This window comes from Leiobunum rupestre, chromosome 2 (genome assembly GCF_980474605.1).
Source record: "Leiobunum rupestre chromosome 2, qqLeiRupe1.1.hap1, whole genome shotgun sequence".
NCBI classification, from domain to species: domain Eukaryota; kingdom Metazoa; phylum Arthropoda; class Arachnida; order Opiliones; family Sclerosomatidae; genus Leiobunum; species Leiobunum rupestre.
Window position 1 is genome coordinate 29082269 of NC_143385.1, and position 19381 is coordinate 29101649.

General features: G+C 35.0%; 1 protein-coding gene across 1 annotated transcript; it reads right to left on the minus strand.

Annotated features, from left to right (window-relative positions):
• Positions 1 to 5625: 5625 nt before the first annotated feature.
• LOC149957280 (uncharacterized) lies at positions 5626 to 17405 on the minus strand. Its single transcript, XM_090166947.1, has 4 exons — positions 17280 to 17405; positions 16683 to 16993; positions 15716 to 15892; positions 5626 to 5881 (listed from the first exon to the last, which is right to left on the minus strand). The coding sequence occupies exons 1-4, from the start codon at positions 17403 to 17405 to the stop codon at positions 5626 to 5628; spliced, it is 870 nt and encodes a 289-aa protein (XP_090023073.1).
• Between the last annotated feature and the right edge of the window lie 1976 nt (positions 17406 to 19381).

Genomic DNA, 19381 nt, shown 5'->3' on the forward strand with positions numbered 1-19381 from the left:
CTAATGCTTTACTTACCCTAGGATAAGTGGTTTAACCAATGGGTCACGCCTGACATTTTTGCTCCTACATTATTAATAGTTTAATTATTTATGATATCAAGACATAGATAGATAGCACCAGGGGAAGAGTGAGCGTCAAGTTCTAAAAATAATAGTTAAGTTCAAGGAAACAGTCCAATGGTTCTTTTTCTTAAATTATATAAACCCCAGTAGTACCTGAAAAAGGGGGATTTTAGAATTAACGTTTCAATAAGGGAGTTAGAGACCTGAACTGCTCGGCCAGTATTTCTTTGGTAGCACTTTACTTCTGTTATACCAGTTTTTTGTTGTATGTTGACCTCAACTTCAAGTTTTTGTAGCCTGATACACGTGCAAACCTAGCATGGCGTTCTCCGCTCTGGTCAGCTGATACGCGATTTTTGTTAAACATTTCTTTAATTAGCTAATATTAGCTTTTTTTTGGTTGCATTTTAATATTTTATTTCGATGATAACCGATTGCATTTTCCCCTTTCAGTTACAAAGTTGTTACATTATTTAAAGGGAATATAACCTCGGGTATTTGGTGTGGAACACCAACGTTTGTAGCTCTGGCCGCTCTTACCTTTGGCTTTAAAAATGTTGGGCGCCACTGTAATTTGAAAAATTTAAGGGCTCTTCCATAAAGATTGCTTTGCAGGTTATATTCCCTTTAATGTTCTTTATTAACGAAAACATTAAAATAAATTAAATTTACCGTCCACCAGTGTTCATCAAACCCATAACTTTTTCTACATTCAGGACAAAAACTCGCAACCCGATTTTAATTTTATTTTTGATTTATCCCAGGTTCTTAAAGATTTCTTCTTGATGAAATGCAAACGTTTGCAAAAAGCATACCTCCTGCTATGTGACTCAAGCGCTCGTTATTTTAATCACCTGATGTAGTTTTGGAATCGGACTAACAACGCTAGGCTGACCATGGCACACGCTATTTAAAAAAACCAACTTATATTTAACGCTCACACCCTTGCGGAAAATCGAAGTAACCAAAATAAAAGCTAAGTTATCAAAACTATTAATTATTTTAACACACTACACGTTAAATTGTATATTATGACATTTTGTACCGATGTCTGTGAAATATTTATTGTTAAAAGTTTAAATATTCTTAACATCTCGCGAAAATATTGTCATAGCTTTCCGTAAACTTACCGGGCGTTAAAATCTTCTTCAACTAAATCCAGTAATAAATAAAATATAAAATATCTAACGGAAACGCTTCATATAACCTGGTTTCAATTATTTATTTTCGATAAGATTTGTTTACCTACCAAACCCAAAGAGCATAATGACATGTTTTTTTTTTATATATTTACACAAAACCAGTACTGGCTATAAAAGAGAGTTAATATACAATGAGAAAATCGTTACAATCCATTATGCTGTACGCATTGTAACGTGCAAATTCAAGAACATTTTATTTAAGCCTAACGGTGTACAAATCTCATTTCATTAAGAGTTCTGAAATATTCAAGGTTCATTTATAGACCTAAGTTTAATTTGTAAATTCAACAAAAAATCATTTTTTACTGAATCTTCAGAATAAATGTTTCAATGAGAAAGTTGTATAGAGCATACTCTTGAACCTACAAATAAAATTTATTTCATCAAAAAAGGTCCAGATATTATGGCATGAACAAAACAAGTTGGTACTACCTTAAATAGCTTTTACGGGGCTCCGTAAAAGTTTGTTTAGGTTCTTACATCTTGTTATGTTCAAGATTCAATATCTTTGTAAAAATTTACATTTCTCGATGGAAAAAATTTTATTTGTAGGTTTTAAGTAAAACATTTACATTGAAACGTTTTGTCTAACGCATATCGGTGAAAATAAAATTTATAGAAAATACGAAATCTGTTCCTATTTTTTCTAAAATTTACAAAATAGAAAGTTATTTTGTCAATAAAGATATCCTGACAATTTCCAAAGCCCTTATTAAACCGTTTTTGAGAAAAATGTCCTGGTCTATTGACCTGAGACATCCTGTATATCGATTAAGAACAGGGTATTGTTTCCAACAAAAATTTTACTCTTTTCCTTTTTAACAGTGTTTATTTATTTAGAGCCTTACACGAAACCGGTGACGAAAGTGGTTTTTAGAATGGTCAAAGTAGGGAACCATTGATTTTTTATATAAAAAAATCTTGAATAAATTACGTTAACGACTTATTATCAGACCATAAATAAATTATACCATTGTTGCACTTGCACGATAAACATGTTTCAGTAAATATTCGCCATTAATTAAACTCGTTAAACATACGAAAACAATTGACAAAGAGGGTAGTAGCCATTTTTCGAAAACTAAATACAGTTTATCTACAGTCTCAAGGTGAGCCAAAATCAATAGATTAGTTTACATGCATTATCGAATCAATAAATATCTCACGAAATAAATGTCTTCAGATGTTTACTGAAAACAGCCAAATTCGCTTTTTTATTAACATCACTCTAAAAAACAAACTTTAGCTATCGAAAACATTAAACAGGAATTGACATCGAGTTCAATCTGGATAATCCTGGCAATTTCGGAAAGCAATTTCTTCTGTAAAATAAAATTACAAAAGTCATGAACCTTATTAATATGTTTAATTTTAAACGTTTAATCAGTTACTTAGATCTAATATAGAATAGTTAGAAATAGGTTGATATTTAATTAAAAATATGGACAAGAGTATCTTAAAAAAACTTTAGCATCAAGTTGATTTATTTCCTTTTAACCAGCAAGCTGATCAATTTTGATTTAATAATTCATCATTTTTTTCCCCAAAAGTAAGCGTTATTTACACTTTGGAAAGCATTTATATTTTCAATAGGCCTTGACTGGTCCGTTGAAATGCTGCCGGTGGACCAGCGGTGATTTTCCTGGCATCCTCCAAATTCTAGGAGTAGTTCGCGGAGAGTTGTTAGTCCGTCGGTGCGTAATGGTTTACGTTGTCATTGGCGAAACAGACTATCATTAAAAATTTGCATTGAGTGAATAGGAAGTGTCATACTTTAATCGCTGTCGAAGCTGCGTTATTAATAATCGCTGGATGCATTTTAGGTGTTTCCTAGTTTCGACGAAAGTTTGTTAACGCGATAACTTCTCAACCGTTGGTTGTAGATTGATAATTTTTCCACTTTCTATATATGAATCAACCATTGTGAGTTCAAAAACGCGCGAGTCAGTGCCGTAGAACCAATATTTAAAAAGTTGTCAAAAATGAGTTTTGACGGTACCCGCCTAAACTATTAATTTTTGGCAGACGAAACCGATAAATAACGAAAGATATTGGAAAATAAATAATAGTTGCAATTGGTTTCATAGATCTATCTATTATAGTTTTCTAGCAGAATTAAAAAGAGGGCAAACATTTCACCTGTCGAAGACGTTCTAAACAGAGTGTACAGAAGCCGCGCTAAACGTAGACGATGATTAACTGAGGTAGACGCAATCCAGCTAGTTGAGTTTAGATCTGCTCAAGCTAACCTAAGAATCGCGCAAGAAAAGCAGGTTCACTACTACCATCAGAAGCGTATAGATTGAGTGTTCGAATTAGGTCAGCTCGTGCGTAAGAAAACTTACTTCCCGAAAAACGCTAATTCGCCAGTGCATATAGGATTTTCGACACCAGAAGCCTTGTGGCACAACCATCTCGGACATTTACATCTGGCTGCCGTTAAGACATTGGTCCAGCAGAACGGGCGAATCAAACTTCGCTGGACACTGCCCGTTGTATGCTCTTGGAATCAGGAGTGCCGACTTCGTTTTGGGCCGACGCTATCAAAACCACGGCTTGCGTCCGAAATCGTCGTCCAACAGTCGTGAACGTGGATGAAACTCCACTGGAGCTTTGGAAAAAGAACCCAATCAACCAGACTCAATTGCGCGTATGGGATTGTCAACCTTGAGCCATTAATAAGCGTAGAGACAGTAAGTTTTAACCAAAGGGAATACATTCTATTTTCATCGGTTATGACGTGGGTCCAAAGGCTTATCGATAAGGATTAGGTTTATAGAAGCCGGGATGTTACTTTTGAAAAGCACATTTTCCCAATGAAGATTCAACGCGAAGAATCCCGAGAACGGAACGTTTCCTTGGCGGATTAAATGTGGTGCGTTTTCAATGCTGACCCGATCCACGCTCTATTGCCAGACAACGTTCCTGACGACCATGATCACGAAACAGGTGGCGAAATTTGTCGCGTTGAAAACGAGGAGGGGAGTGTCACAGACAATGTTGATGAACCGGTTTGAAGATAACAATTGCAGGATGTTAACCGCGTAGTTCACCAGGATGTTCAGGACGTAAGCAGAACTCGATCCGGAAGACAAATTCGGAGACCGAGATGGATGTTGAACTATGTGATGGACGGTAATGACCCCAAATGTTATTCCGTTACTGCCAAAGACTCCAAGAAGCAGGACCCTCTTACCACCAAAGAAGCAATGACTGCAAAGGATTCCGCAAAATGGAAAGAAGCGGTGACTGACGAGGCCGGAAATCTTTTTAGAAATGAGACGTTTGAATTCGTCTAACGACCACAACACCGTAAAACTATTAAAGGGAAATGGGTGTATAAAACTAAATACAACGAAGCTGGAAAATCGGTGCGATACAGAGCAAGACTTTTAGCGTTCGGAAATACTCAGAGACCGGACTAGACTATGACCAAACCTACGCGCCAGTAGTGCAGATGTAAACTAGTCGTGTTTTTTTCGGTATTACGGCCGAAAGAAAATGGAAGGACCATCACTTGGATATAACAGTGTCATATTTGAAAGATAATTTAGAAGAGGAAGTGTACTTGGAATTTCCGAACAATTTCGAGGAATTATAAAAGAACTGCGTGAAAAGTTTCTAAACCTACCAATGGGTTGGAAATTGGTAAGACAGATTAAGTTCTAAAACTACGTTAAAGAATTTACGGGTTGCACCAATCTAGTCGTCAGTGGAACAGACAATAAGATAAAGTCTTACAAGCTGAGGGATTCAAACGTTATCACGCACATCCGTGTGTCTACCAACCAGGAAGAGACATAATCCTTACCACGTAATTTGACGACGATGTTTTATTCGGGAGAGATGATGAAATCGAATGAATGGAGATAGCTTTAGCCAACCATTAAGAAGTTAAGGATCTTGGTGAAATTCGTAATATAATATCGATGAAAGTCAATAACATTAAAGATGGATATTCGTTAGACCAAACTCTCTATACGAATGATATGTTGAAAGAGGTCGACATGCTCAACTCGAAGAGCGCCGCAACACCACTTTGTCTCGGTACAAAGTACACTAACTGTGAAGACGGTGATGAACGACACGAAGAAAGTGCAAAGCTCTACAAACATCTTATTGGAAGCTTACTTTAATTAGCATTTCACACGAGACCGAATTTAGCATTTACCCCAACTTATAAGAGTCAATTCAGTCAGAAGCCATCCAAAGAGCACTAGACTGGGATGAAGCACATGCTTCGATATTTGAACAGGACAAGGAACTGAGCATTGCATTTGAGAAGAACCGGATGCAAAGTGGAAATATTTACAGCCCAGACTGGACCGCGGATGAAACAGACAGAAAATAGTTTAGGTGGTTACGCAGTCAAATTAGGCGGAGCGGTAGTTAGCTGGACAAGTAGAAAGCAGAGGTACACGGCGTTGAGCACGGTAGAAGCGGAATTCGTGGCTCTAAGCGAAGCGGCTAAAGAATGTTGTTGACTGCAAAGTCTTCTTGAAGTGATCGGACAGTCAGAATTTCTATCTTCACCAGCAATTATAAACATTGACAACCAAGGAGCGATGAAGTTGGCCAAGAATCCGAAAACATCCGACCGATCAAAAGATATTAATCTACGATGGTTTCACGTTTGAGATTTAATTGACAAGAAAAAGTTCAAACTGAGTTATATTAACACGAACTCTAATCTCGCCGATCAATTTACCAAAATTATAGCAGGAATCAAATTGAAACTACACTTGAAAGGATTTAGGGACGTTGATTTAGGAGGGGTGTCAGTGGTAGATTGTCGGCACTATAATTAGAATTCATAGAGACACTAATGAATACAGAAATTCTGAATGTCACTTTTTCTAGAAAAAAAATAACCCTGTATATTTAGGTTTCAGTTTGAGTATAAATACTAACAACTATAATCTCCAATATTCCCACTATATTTAATTAACAACAGTTCAAAATGCATAGGGTTGACGTATTGGCTGTGGGATTAGGCAACGTTTGGGACAGGCATCTCGTATCAGTTTTCTTTAGTTAATTGACAGGTTCTATGAAGGATATTGAATCCAAACCGCTTCTGTATACAGGGTGTTTCTAAGATCGAAATTTCTTTTTCAAAATCTTTAATCGCTAGAATATTGAAATTTTTATGGTTCAGGTCGGGAGGCACTGTTTTATGTAAAAACTTTTATTTCTGAAAATATATTCACAGTTCTTAAAGCATTTTTGCACAACTAGGTGCTAGATCAAATTTGCGAGTAAGGAAGTTGTTAAGCGTCATCAAAAACGTACGAATATCGTTGCCGTGAAAACAAATTTGGGCAAGCTCAATTACACTTTCAACTATGCGCTTGCAAACTTTTACTAAGAACTCAGCAGGGTATGGTGTCTTAACCCATATAGTTTACACGTTTGTTTATATCCAAAATTTTCAGTTGGTTTGGTTTTATGGAAAGCATGTTTTTCCTCAACCCTGTTTGATTGCTATTTTTAGGAAGTAAGACATCCAAATAGGAGATCACCGGTTAGGACCAAAAGGCGAGCGATCAATTATGGTGATTTGCAACCTAGGTTTCATGTTTGAGGACAACGTGATTTTGACTTTGAGAAAACACTTCTTGCATATATGGCTGCAAAGCCTCGCAATAGCTGTTCCGCAGAAAGTAATGATTTGGGTTGTAGTTCATCTCATACATGTATTTGGAAAATATACGAAAGAATAGCAACCACTATCGCTGCCCCAAGGCTTTGAAGATAGAGCTCTTGAAGGAAGATTCAACTTTCGCTGCTGGTTATTCAAAGCCGTTGTCAACGATCCCCAATTTATCAGCAACGTTCTTTTCACAGTTGAATGTTCATTTTCAAGGGATTGACCTTTCAATCATCAAAATAATTACCTATGGCAGGACGGAAACCCTTACTCGTGATTTCCTCATCAACACTTAGTCCAGTTTGGACGCTTTAATGTTTGGAAATCGCCTCATTGGTTCAGAACTACTTGCTTTTCTTGCAGAACGAACTTGCAGAAGAAATCCACTACTTTCCCTTAGCTCAACGGCGATGACATTGGTTCCGATAAGATTGTCCTGATTATCACAGAGACGTGACCAGCTTCACTAACCCCAAGTACCCTCAACGTAGGATCGGCATTCACGGTGCCATTAATTGGCCACCAATTTCCCTAGATCCAACGCCGCTCGAAGATGTATTAAAAAAAGGGCTTACGCAAGAGGGGGAACTTCCTTATCGAATTAAAAATGCTTGCCTTGTAGTAACCCAAGAAATTAACGAACGTACGTTTGTTAACATGATCATTCGAGGGCAAGCCTGTGTGCCAGTCGATGGGGGATAATTAAACCATTATTGTAACATGCTTTAAATACACGATTATCCAATATACAATCAAATTAATCATCATGGCCATTTAATTATTTTTTAATGATCTAACTTTTGAACACCTTTTTTTTTATTAGCGTTCCCTACCAAAATCGAAGCTGTATTTATTAATATAAAAACAGACCCCTTCTAAGCTGCCGCAGTCCCAAATTCATCCTTGAGACTCATTTAAAGTTGCTAAATTTTGGTTTAAGTTTCAAATAAGTTCGACAAAATAAAACTTATCTTAGACTTTTTTGAAACTGCCATAGTCAAAAATACATCCTTATTTTAGATTTATTTAAGATCTGCGAAAGTCTTATTTAAGACTACTTATAAATGTTAATTTAAGTCTGATATTCCTCGTCTAAATTTAGCCTTGTTTAAGATTAAATTTAAGCGTTTACTGCTAGGGTTTTTCTTCACAAGTTATTTGCTGCAATAATAATTTTAGTCGCAATTTAAAATGCAAAAAATAGTGAACATTTTAGTCTCAATTTAAACTCCAAAATTAAAAGCAATTCTGGGTTAAATTTGAACTTGCATTTAATTTAAATCTTTTTTTAGATTGTAGTTTTATAACTATAAATGTGTGTGCTGACAGCCGAAAACACTATCCTCTCTTTGAAATGTAGCACTCTTTTTGAATAAATATTAGAATGGACTGAGTGCAAACAAAATGACATTCATCCAGCCGTTGTTCTTCTTATTTGCCGAGAAAACTAAATGAAACAATTCTATTTTGGAGTTTTCTAATTCCTAAGTATAAAATAAAAATAGAATTGGATTTTATACCAAATTGTGTATGGGGTGCCGTTTTTATGAATAAACAAAATATGTTTTTGAAATTAATTGGATTTCTAAGAAGAAAGTAAGTTACACGATTTAGAACCTACTTGGCCACTAAAACATCTTTAATTTGATAAGTTTTATCGTGGTGTGATCAAAAATAACGTCAAAAATAATTACACAATTTAAATGAAACGGATTAAATAAAGTCTATTAGAAATTGCTAAGTTCATTATAAAACCTATTATAGGTTATTAGAAAACCGTTTCAGGTTTACAATTTTTTGCGTTATAAATCATAAATAGTTTGATTTTACCCACACAACGGTTTACTTACGTATTATTATTATTATTATATGACAGCCATCCAGGGGGTATTGCACTATGTAAAAGTTGACATCCCTCCTTGTCTACGTGACTGGAGCAAACGGAAATCTAAAGGCACAAAATGAAGATCAGTTGTGTAACCCAGAAATTTAGCTCAAAATGCTCAGAGAATCATTTTAAATAGTTAAATTCATTAATTCAGCGTCATAATTTTTCTTATAAACACTATACCTCCAATCTTATTTAAAATATATTTTAAGGTTTAAATAAGGGTATTTTACCGTTTTTTCTTCATATAATTTGTGTTATTGAGACCGTATTTTAAAACCTAATTCAAGACTCTTTTAGATCTTAACTTTTACGATTAATGTTAACCTAAAATAAAAAATTTAAAGTTTCAGTTTATTCAACACTTTATCTTAACGGGTATGTAGCTGAAAAATACATAACTAAGGCTGTATTTATAAACTGAATTTCATTATCATTTTGATCTTCATTTTTGAGATTCATGTTCTCCGAAAATACTTATTTGAGAGTCATATACAAGCAGTGGCGTAACTATAGGGCGGCAGGGCTGGCAAAATGCCACGTGCCCCTGACCCGAGAGGGCCCCGGCCCAAGCGGCCGCGAGTTCAAAAATAGCCTGACTTTTTTAACAAAATATTGTACCCGTGACGATTTTTACTAGGAGGGCCCCATCCAAAGAATTTGCCACGGGCCTCAGATGGTATAGTTACGCCACTGTATACAAGTCTTATTATATACTTGATCTAACCGGGAATGTAGCTGTAAAAAACAGTCGTTGTTAAGAGCTATTTTAGCCTTATTAAAGGAAAAGTTTGGTTCCAAGTTTTCTAGCGCTAAAACTATAATTTACACTCTTAAGGCCCATTTTCATGCTCGCTGGTAGCGGATAAAAATCGTCAAAATTCGCATCCGCCACTCGCAAGCGTGAAAATAAATCTAAAATATCTGTTTGAAACAGATCGACGCGGAAAGTGAAAAAGTCTGTAGCAGAAGCGGATTTTGTCGATTTTTACCCGCTACCAGCGAGCATGAAAATGGGGCTTTAGGAAGAAAATACTGTTAGAAAACTACATGAGTTAAATAAAAGTTTGAAAGAGCGAGTTACGATTTAACAGAATGCTTTTATTTACAACAAAGACTGAAACGAGATACACTTTCTAACAGAGAGGAGAGACAAAGTTTTACTTTCAGTTTTGACTCATCGAGCCCCGCCTATCTATATAAACATAGAGGTTCCTTTGACCGAGACCGTGGCGGTATCTATGTCACGATTCCGGCATACATATACATTTAAAAAAGCGCGCGTCTTTTAGTCTCTAACAAATACAAGTGAAGAAAATTTTTTAACGAACATTATAATTAGTTATAAATTAAATTAAATTCATTAACGCTGAAATTTGGGTGCCGCCATTACCGATTCCAAAAAAAATTATCGATCAGTCCCCTAAAACACCACGCACGAAACTATAGAGCCTACTCTCTCTTGCACAATCCGAATAGAGATAAAAGCAGCTTAACGTTGTACACTCTGTTTGAAAAGTCTTCGACAGCTGAAATTTTTGCCCTCTTTTTAATTCTGCTAGAAAACTATAATAGATAGTTCGATGAAACCAATTGCAACTTTCGTTATTTATCGGTTTCGTCCGCCAAAAATTAATAGTTTGGCGGGAACCGTCAAAACTCATTTTTGACAACTGTTTAAATATTGGTTCTACGGCACTGACTCGCGCGTTTTTGAATTCACAATGGTCGATTCATATTTAGAAAGTGGAAAAATTATCTCTCTACAACCAACGGTTGAGAAGCTATCGCGTTTCCAAATTGTCGTCGAAGTTGCGTTATTTATAATCGCTTGATGCATTTTAGGTGTTTCCTAGTTTCGAGGAAAGTTTGGAAACGCTATAACTTCTCAACCGTTGGTTGTAGAGGGATAATTTTTCCACTTTCTAAATATGAATCGACCATTGTGAATTCAAAAACGCGCGAGTCAGTGCCGTAGAACCAATATTTAAACAGTTGTCAAAAATGAGTTTTGACGGTTCCCGCCAAACTATTAATTTTTGGCGGACGAAACCGATAAATAACGAAAGATATTGGAAAATAAATAAGAGTTGCAATTGGTTTCATCGAACTATCTATTATAGTTTTCTAGCAGAATTAAAAAGAGGGCAAAATTTCAGCTGTCGAAGACTTTTCAAACAGAGTGTACATGCTGTATTTTCAACGTGATTCTCTCTTCGTGGACACATGACTCACAGACTCCTCAATCGTTGGCGGGAGTTTGTTTTAGACTGGCCAATAAAAATACTAGATTATAAATCGTCTGCTGTGTTTCTTAAGCCTAGGTCTAACAGTCTCTCTAATTTTTTGCAATTATATTTCATAAATCTTAAATGCTTCGTGTAAATCCTTATGAAGTGGAACCGGAATATACAGAAGAAGAACTCAGGGAAATAGAAAATCAACGAAGAAATGAGATAGTTGGTAATGCCCAAATTCAAATCAATTTAGAGGAAATCAAAAAACTGCACTTGTGGGAAATGTGTCCCTGAATGGGTTGGCCTAAGAGATATTTCAGTTGGAAGGATGTAAGGAGAGGGTTCATCTGTTGCAAACAAATTGGGAAGGTTATTGAGTACTAAAATGAATCTGATGGAGCTGAACCAGCTCAGTGTGTAACTAATGACATGCGTGCTATGGGCGCCACTTATAGGAGCTATTTGCACGCTCGTCAAAGACAATTACCGGAAAATTTTACAAACAGGTAGGTCATTTTATATTCAAATTTACATGTAACTTTAACTAATTATATTTTATATTTTAGAACATATCGTTATACAGCTTATTAAACGTATACGCATCTCATTTTTCAGAAGCTGGAGAGTGGTATTCGCAAGGCTGTCCCACTTTGCACAATTCTTGACATACGAAAAAACTTTCCTGAAGATGATGTAAATGAAAAATACAAGCTACGAAACTGGAGTGGAAATAGAGAGATTTAGGGCTATTTAATAAATGTTATACGCTACCAATATTTTTATGATATTCTGATTCCGAATATCTATTAAATCACTAATAGTTTGTGATAATAATGTTGTGATAGTAAATAACCCAATAACTCGCTACTATCACAACATTTCTATCACTAAATATTAGTGATTTAATAGATATTCAGAATCAGAATATCTTATAAATCATCATCATAATATCATAAAAATATTGGTAGCGTATAAAACTTATTAAATAGCCCCAAATCTCTCTATTTCCACTCCAGGATTTGAGTTTGGGCATTACCAACTATCTCATTTCTTCGTTGATTTTCTATTTCCCTGAGTTCTTCCTCTGTATATTCCGGTTCCACTTCATAGGGATTTACACGAAGGAATTAAGATTTATGAAATATAATTGCAAAAAATTAGAGAGACTGTTAGACCTAGGCTTAAGAAAGACAGCAGACGATTTATAATCTAGTATTTGTATTCGCCAGTCTAAAACAAACTCCCGCCAATGATTGAGGAGTCTGTGAGTCATGTAACCACAAAGAGAGAATCACGTTGAAAATCCAGCATGGACAACGGTAAGCCTGCTTTTATCTCTCAGACGCTCTATAGTTTCGTGCGTGGTGTCTTCGGGGACTGATCGATAATTTTTTTGAAATCGGTAATAGCGGCACCAAAATTTCAGCGTTTATGAATTTAATTTAATTTATAACTAATTATTATTTTCTTCTTAAGATTGTAAATTATAGTTTTAGCGCTAGAAAACTTGGAACCAAACTTTTCCATTAATTGTAAAATTAATATATAAAAACGCTAATATGCCAATCTTATTTTGACACTACTTTAAGTTAAAAATATGGATATTTTACTCTGCATATTTTTTATTTCATCTAGGTTACTAATGATTTATTTTTAAACCAAATTCAAGAATCATTTTGATCTTAACTTTTATGATTTATGTTCTTCTAAAATACTCATTTTATAGTCTTTTACATGTCTTCTTTTACACTTGATATAATCGAAATTTAAGCTGAAAACAACAGTCGTATTTAAAAGTTAATTAAGTCTTCTTTGAGTGTTGAAGCTGGTCGTTTAAAATATGACTTGGTTAAGACTTACATACACCTAATTTATGTTATATTCAAATATTATCAAAACTTAGAGTTGAAATTTTACTTTAAGACTTTACTCTGTCTTAAATAAGGCGCATCCAAATATTTAATTTTAAAAAGGTTTTTACCCAATTTTATTTGATATAAATAATGTTTAATGAATTTCATTTATTTTTTCATTTATTATTTATAAAGTAAATAATATTTTAGAACTTTTAGAATCAAAACAACTACGGATATAGATCGGAAATTAATGCGGTTTTTGATCAAAACTACTGATTTTTTTAAATTTTTTATACTTTTTTTACAAAATTTAAAAATATTGCTAATTTTGATCTATTATTTTCCAAATTTGGAAAATAATTAAAAAAAAATGTATCTATATAAATAAATTTCCATCAATTCCTATCAATTTTGATCGTTTTGGATCGAAACTATTGATTTTGATAATTCTTTTCAGTGTTATTAACATTTTTCAATTTTGGAAAAAAATATTTCAAACAATTTTGAGATAGTTGGTCGAATTTAGTTTATTTTTATATAATTTTTACAAAACTTTAAAATTGGGCTAATTTAGATCTATAATTTTCCAATTTTGGTCAAGTTTGATCAAATTGACCAAAATAAATACTTGGTTTTTCAAAAAATCGCAATTTATCTTTACATTAATCCAATTTTACACAACTTAAAAATTTCCGTCAATTCCTATGAATTTTGATCGAAACTACTGTTTTTGATCAATATTTTTTCAATTTTATATATTTTTTTCAATTTTGAAAAATAATTATTTTAATTAATTTGGAAATATTTTTTTCAATGTTTCTATTTTATTTATTTTTTCTCACATGTTTTCCCAACTTTAGCCATATCGGTTCATTTTCACCCATTTGGTTCAAATTGATCAAAATGTGTTCAATTTTGATTTTTTCGCCAATTTTTAATTTTTTTATAATTTTGGTATTTTATTTTTTTTTAAATTTTTTAAATTTTTCACAGGGGGGACCCTAGGAATCGGTAAAAATCCGATGTTATTTTCAAGGGGAAAATTTCCATTTCATGTTGTCAAAAACATTTTTCGTTGCCATGGCAAAACCGTTGCCCATTGAATAAAATCCCTTTAGGATTTTTCAAGGTACATGAAGGTCTACCAATCCCCCGAGTTTGAACAAAATCGGTGTGTAACACCTCGGGTCGTCTCCTTGTTAGTGAAAGTATTTAGTCGAAAGGAATTGAAAGTGTATTTTGGCTTGCTTAACTTGTCAATTTTTCAAGTCATAACATCAATGAAAAATGCGTCTGTTTTTTCATCGAACTAACGATATGCGTACGTTTTCGATGACGCTTTAGTATTTTCTCATAGGCAAATTTGATCTAGCACCTAGAGTTAAGGAAAAATGAGATATTGTAAATTGTATAAATTATTTCAAAAATTGATTAGTTTTCAGAAATTCGTGTCCTCCGGTGAAAATAACGAATTATAAAAATTTCCATATTCCTGCGATATAAGTTTTAAATAAAATTAACTTTTCGAGAAATACCAACCTTTATATTAAACGTATTTATTAGGCCTACATTCGTGGTGTATCTTTTGTATGAATGTACAAGTGGTTCTTTTACGATGTTAATGTAAACTTTAAATGGTTTTTACCAATTTATTTTTTAGAAGAAACAGACAGCAGCAAAAGAGTGAGAAGAAATCAGTTTGTCCCCGGATTCTGAAGCGTCCATTTAACGACCACCATAATAGGGTCCCGATAGTTCATTAGTTACAATCAGTCATCAAGTTTGTGATGCCGGTTTTTAACAAACTTCGTAAATGGAACTTAAAGTTAAATAACATTTCTCACTACAAACGAATAACGGTTATTCCCCTTTAGGTTGCGCAATATCTTCGTGATATTGTTAAGTCGTTACTAAGGTACTGTCGAACTCAATTAGAACGCTATGAAAAATCCTAGGCCGAAGTATTGCACTACTATCCTATAGTTAATAAGTTTGTTTTTGATTTATGTTATATTTCATTTTATGTTCATTTTCTAATTTCCCTAAATTAAATATTATTTATATATATATAGCAGTGTGCTGAATCATTTGTAACAATTAATCTAGTACCAGGATTAAAGGTAATATAACCCGGAAAGCAATCTTTATGGAAGACCCCTACAAATTTCCAATTTCCCTGTACAGTGGCACAAAATGTTTTTAAGGGCAAAGGCAAGAGCGGCCAGAGCTGCAAACGTTCGTGTACCACACCAAATACTTGAGGTTATATTCCCTTTACCATCGCAATAGTATTACTTTAATGTTGCGTTTTGTAATTTTCATTATTGTGTTAATAAACCAATGATTTGTTTACCATAATTTAGAGATCCTTCGCCATATACCCATTTCACTAGACATATATCCTTAATTAAATATGTTTGTCATATTGTTTTGTAGGTTGCAATAAGGGTCTCGACCATAGGTGACCATCAACTTCATTAAGTAGATTTCAGCCAGCAACACGTGCGGGGATGGAACCCGAGTACTCATTCTGCTAGACGAAAGTGCTAACCCCTCTACCATCCCACCTTATAAAGTCCTTTTACAACACTATGGAAAACATTCCTCTAGAATCATGCCCGTCCCGTTACTTGATAACGTATTCCAGGATCAGCATTTCCAAAATGGAAATTCAAACGATGATTATTTTAAAGATTCAATTAAAAAAACATCTTAAAGCGGAAGAGTGCAATAATTATTTATTAGTAAATTGATCCAAAATATCTGTTTTTAAATTCGTAAGATTACATTAAATGAAAGACAAAAATGTCTCTACAAACAGAACGGCGAGGCCAATTGAGTTTCCGTAAAGCAGAAACCAAAAGATGGCGTCCAAGTCAACCAGGCTGATCGCTTTCACTTCTTCAACGGGAACTTGCCAGAAAAAATCTCTCAAGTGAAACAAAAACTCGTAATCCATAAAATGCAAAACTCTCGTTTCTAAGTCGTGTGTCATTCTAAAAAATAAATATTCAATTTAAAAAGGAATTATTGAGATTAAAAACATTGGCACTTTGAGTTCCAAATGAAAAGTTTCCTAGTTTTTTAAAAGATTATTTGAAAAAAATGTTTTCCACACCAAAATTATATTAATTCAACGCGCCTTTGTTACTGCATTGAACTCCAATTTGACTGAGGTCACTTACAGAGCTCAGTATATTATTATCAATTTAAACATTGGTTATGAAGATGTCAAAAGTAATTGTAGTGAATTGTTTTGCTCCGAGTTTATTAATAAAAGCATTGCATTTATTTTTTATCTCTTAAAATTATTTTCCTTAAAAAAATAATCAGTAGTTGGATTTTTAACTGTAATGTTTGAAGCGAATTCTATTTTTGCAATTATTACTAGAACCGTCCTTTACCGTTTTCTTTAAATTGCATGTTCAACCAAGAACGATTTAATTGTTAATAAAAACGTAGTTAAGTTTCAAATATTCCTTTTCACAAGATATCCAGTTTGGTGACATAAATTAAAAGCGATAACTTCTGCGATGGTGAAAAATGTTAATTATAAATACATATGGACGTTAAAGTTGTTAAAATATGTTCAATCACCTTTTTTATTAATTGTTATATTAATTGAAAGAAAATACACGTGGAAATTTTGGTTTAGCTAAAAGCATTTATTTCTGTGCCGCCTCAAGTGTTAACGATATTTCACGGCAGAGTTAAATCTAAAAGTTTTAACCTGAACCAAAACTCGCGTACTTCCTTTCAATAATTATTACAATTATGGATATATACATTTTATTGAAGGTCTCCCTCAGCTTGAGATCTTGGGAGAACGGAGGCGTGAAACAAAGTACGAATGCGTTCGACTTTAGGGTCTTTTCGCTTTGGTAAATAACACCATTCTCCAATCCTTCATTCATACGTGTCTTAATGGTGTTTCCCAATGACAGCATTATCAGTTTGAAAATTGTGATCAGAACTCCCTTTTTCCCTTGAATTCGGTCAGTGTATAGGTCAGGTGACAGAAAATCATACGCTTCGATGTACGCGTCGTTGGCCATGGTTCTTGCAAACAAATCTTCTATTCCGGTATCATTATTGCCCTAAAATATAAGTTGATATTTACGAAGCGTGGGTTAAATATATTTATAAACGGTAAAACATTTATTGCTCCTATATCTAGATTATTTATACTAATAAAACTGTTTGACAAGGCAGAATTACGTAACCAATTTGGTTCCTACGACATGTACTAAACAAAATAACAAAACGGGAAAAGGAGTTTATTGACAATATTATGTATCAAAATCTTTTTTGGAAAATTAATTCACCCCTGGGACCTCGCAAAAAAATAAATATTTTTGGACTTAGACAAAAATGAAGACGTACTATTAATTTGATGTAACGCATTTCCTGCGAGTTGTCTACTAGAATAGCGTGCATATCTTTCCTCTTTACTAATTCGTCAAGAGTTTCTATTTTGTCAAACTCAAATATCGTGAATTCAGATTTCATCGAAGAAGATAAGAAATTCAAAAACAAAAATATGAACCAAGTCCATGTTGTCAATAAAATGTTCAGGTGTGTTTTCTTAGGGGCCGCAAACAAAGCTATAACAACATTAAAATAAAGTGAAACATATTAAAAAATATTTCTAAATTTTTAATTGTGTTATTTTTTCGTATAATATTCTGATGACTTTAATGAACGATTGTTTTATACACTTCTGTGTAGGATAAGAATTTGGAATAAACTTCATATTTATTTATATAAAGGTCGTTGAGGGAACTTTACTCGGTACAATCCTTTGGCTACAACACTATTTCCCTGAGCCCGCCCGAACACTAGGTGCATATCCGCGTACTCGGAATAAGAACAAGTCGGCCCAGGCCGTAATAGCCCGGACAGGTGACAAATCCAGCATGGGTATCAGTACCCTACTACTGATGGTCGCACCTTTGATGCAAGCCACTCAACCCAGCAGAAGGAGCAGCAACGGGTGGACCAATTCCCACTTCGCACACAGCAGTGCGAGTAAGAGTGGATAATGCAGCAACTCCAGTCGAAACCTTACCTACGGAGGTAAAGAGTCAAACGCTTTGGAGAGAGCTCCTAAAGGGGAACGACGAGCACACAGCAAGTAACCCGGCACAGCTGGCACCGGAGATCCCAGTGTGACTCCAAAAGGCCGGGAAACAGGACCGCCATGCGCTCATACGGAGGCCCGCTGCCCCACAGCAATCTACCCAATCCGCCGAGGCAGCCAGTATGCACGGACCCTCTCCGTTAGCCTGAGCCGAAACTCAGTATCCAGCCCAATCTGACCGAAGTCGAAGTTGGAGATAGGACCATTTGATCAGAGCTTACATCTCCCAGTGCGCCACCGCCCTTATGGGTTACAAGAGCCGGACCCAGACTCAAGGGCGTATTTAAGGGGGGTTTTGGGGGTTCAACCCCCCCCCCCGAAATGCTGATGACCGGGGGGGGTGTCTACTAAAAATCAGTGAAACTTCCGTCAGCACCCTCCCTTGAAATTTTCCTTCAAAACCCCCCTGAAATAAAATCCTGGATACGCCCTTGCCCAGACTCCCCGGTTTATATTATCTCGGTGATTAAATTGGTATTTTCTGAGAGCAGATATTTAATATGGATTATTTAACACTGCATAAATCATATTATTGCAAGAATGTATTTATGTACTAATAATATGGCCAGACGGAGATTTCTGTCCCCATGGTCGCATACTTTACAGCTTAAAGGCCTGTTGAAAAAGCCCTAGCCAAAGTTCTCGCCCATTGAATTTCACAGACTTTTGCAACAGGCCCTAAGTTTGACCGCTTTGGATTTTTTGTTCTCACTCTTTCACCTTGACGCGAGCGTTGACGATTCCAATCTTTTACTTTTATTGTTCTATCGAATGAGACCAACTTTTTTTTCGGTCACTCTGCATTTAAGGGGGTTGGTCGGAGGTTGCGGAAATTAACGGCACTGCGTGCGCGTCAAAGAGTTCTATCGAATGAGACCAAATTGTTTTTTTTCGTTCACTCTCCCTTTAAGGGGTTGTTCGGAGTGGGTGAAAATTAACGGCTCTGCGTGCGCGTCAAAGAGTTCTAACGAATGAGACGAACTTGTTTTTTTTTGTCATTCTCCCGATAAGGGGGTTGGCGGGAGGGGGCGGTAGAGGCGTCGGTTTTGGAGATTACACGACCAGAAATCTGGGTTTGAATCCTGATGTCGCAAAAAAATGTAAACTATGAAAATTAATTTTCGCAGCTCCATCTACCGTGTAGTCGCTTTCCACGCCGACGCCGACGCCAAAGAAACAAACAAACAACACTTAACGACATTCCGTCCATAGCAATAGTGTCACTTCGAATATTCGATGGGAAACTAAAAAGGCGCCATACTTTAAATTTGGATACCAAGTGATGAATTGTCGAAACAGCGCTTTATTTGGTTCCTTTAAAAGTTTAATAGATATAAGTGCCTCT

What these genes read in the sequence shown, in the direction of transcription:
- LOC149957280 (XM_090166947.1), bottom strand. Translation starts at nt 17,405, where the DNA reads ATGAAATCTGAATTCACGATATTTGAGTTTGACAAAATAGAAACTCTT. An exon ending in TGCGTTACATCAAATTAATA is followed by an intron (nt 16,994 to 17,279) that starts GTACGTCTTCAT and finishes CTTATATTTTAG; the next exon opens with GGCAATAATGATACCGGAAT. An exon ending in AGGGAGACCTTCAATAAAAT is followed by an intron (nt 15,893 to 16,682) that starts GTATATATCCAT and finishes TTTATTTTTTAG; the next exon opens with AATGACACACGACTTAGAAA.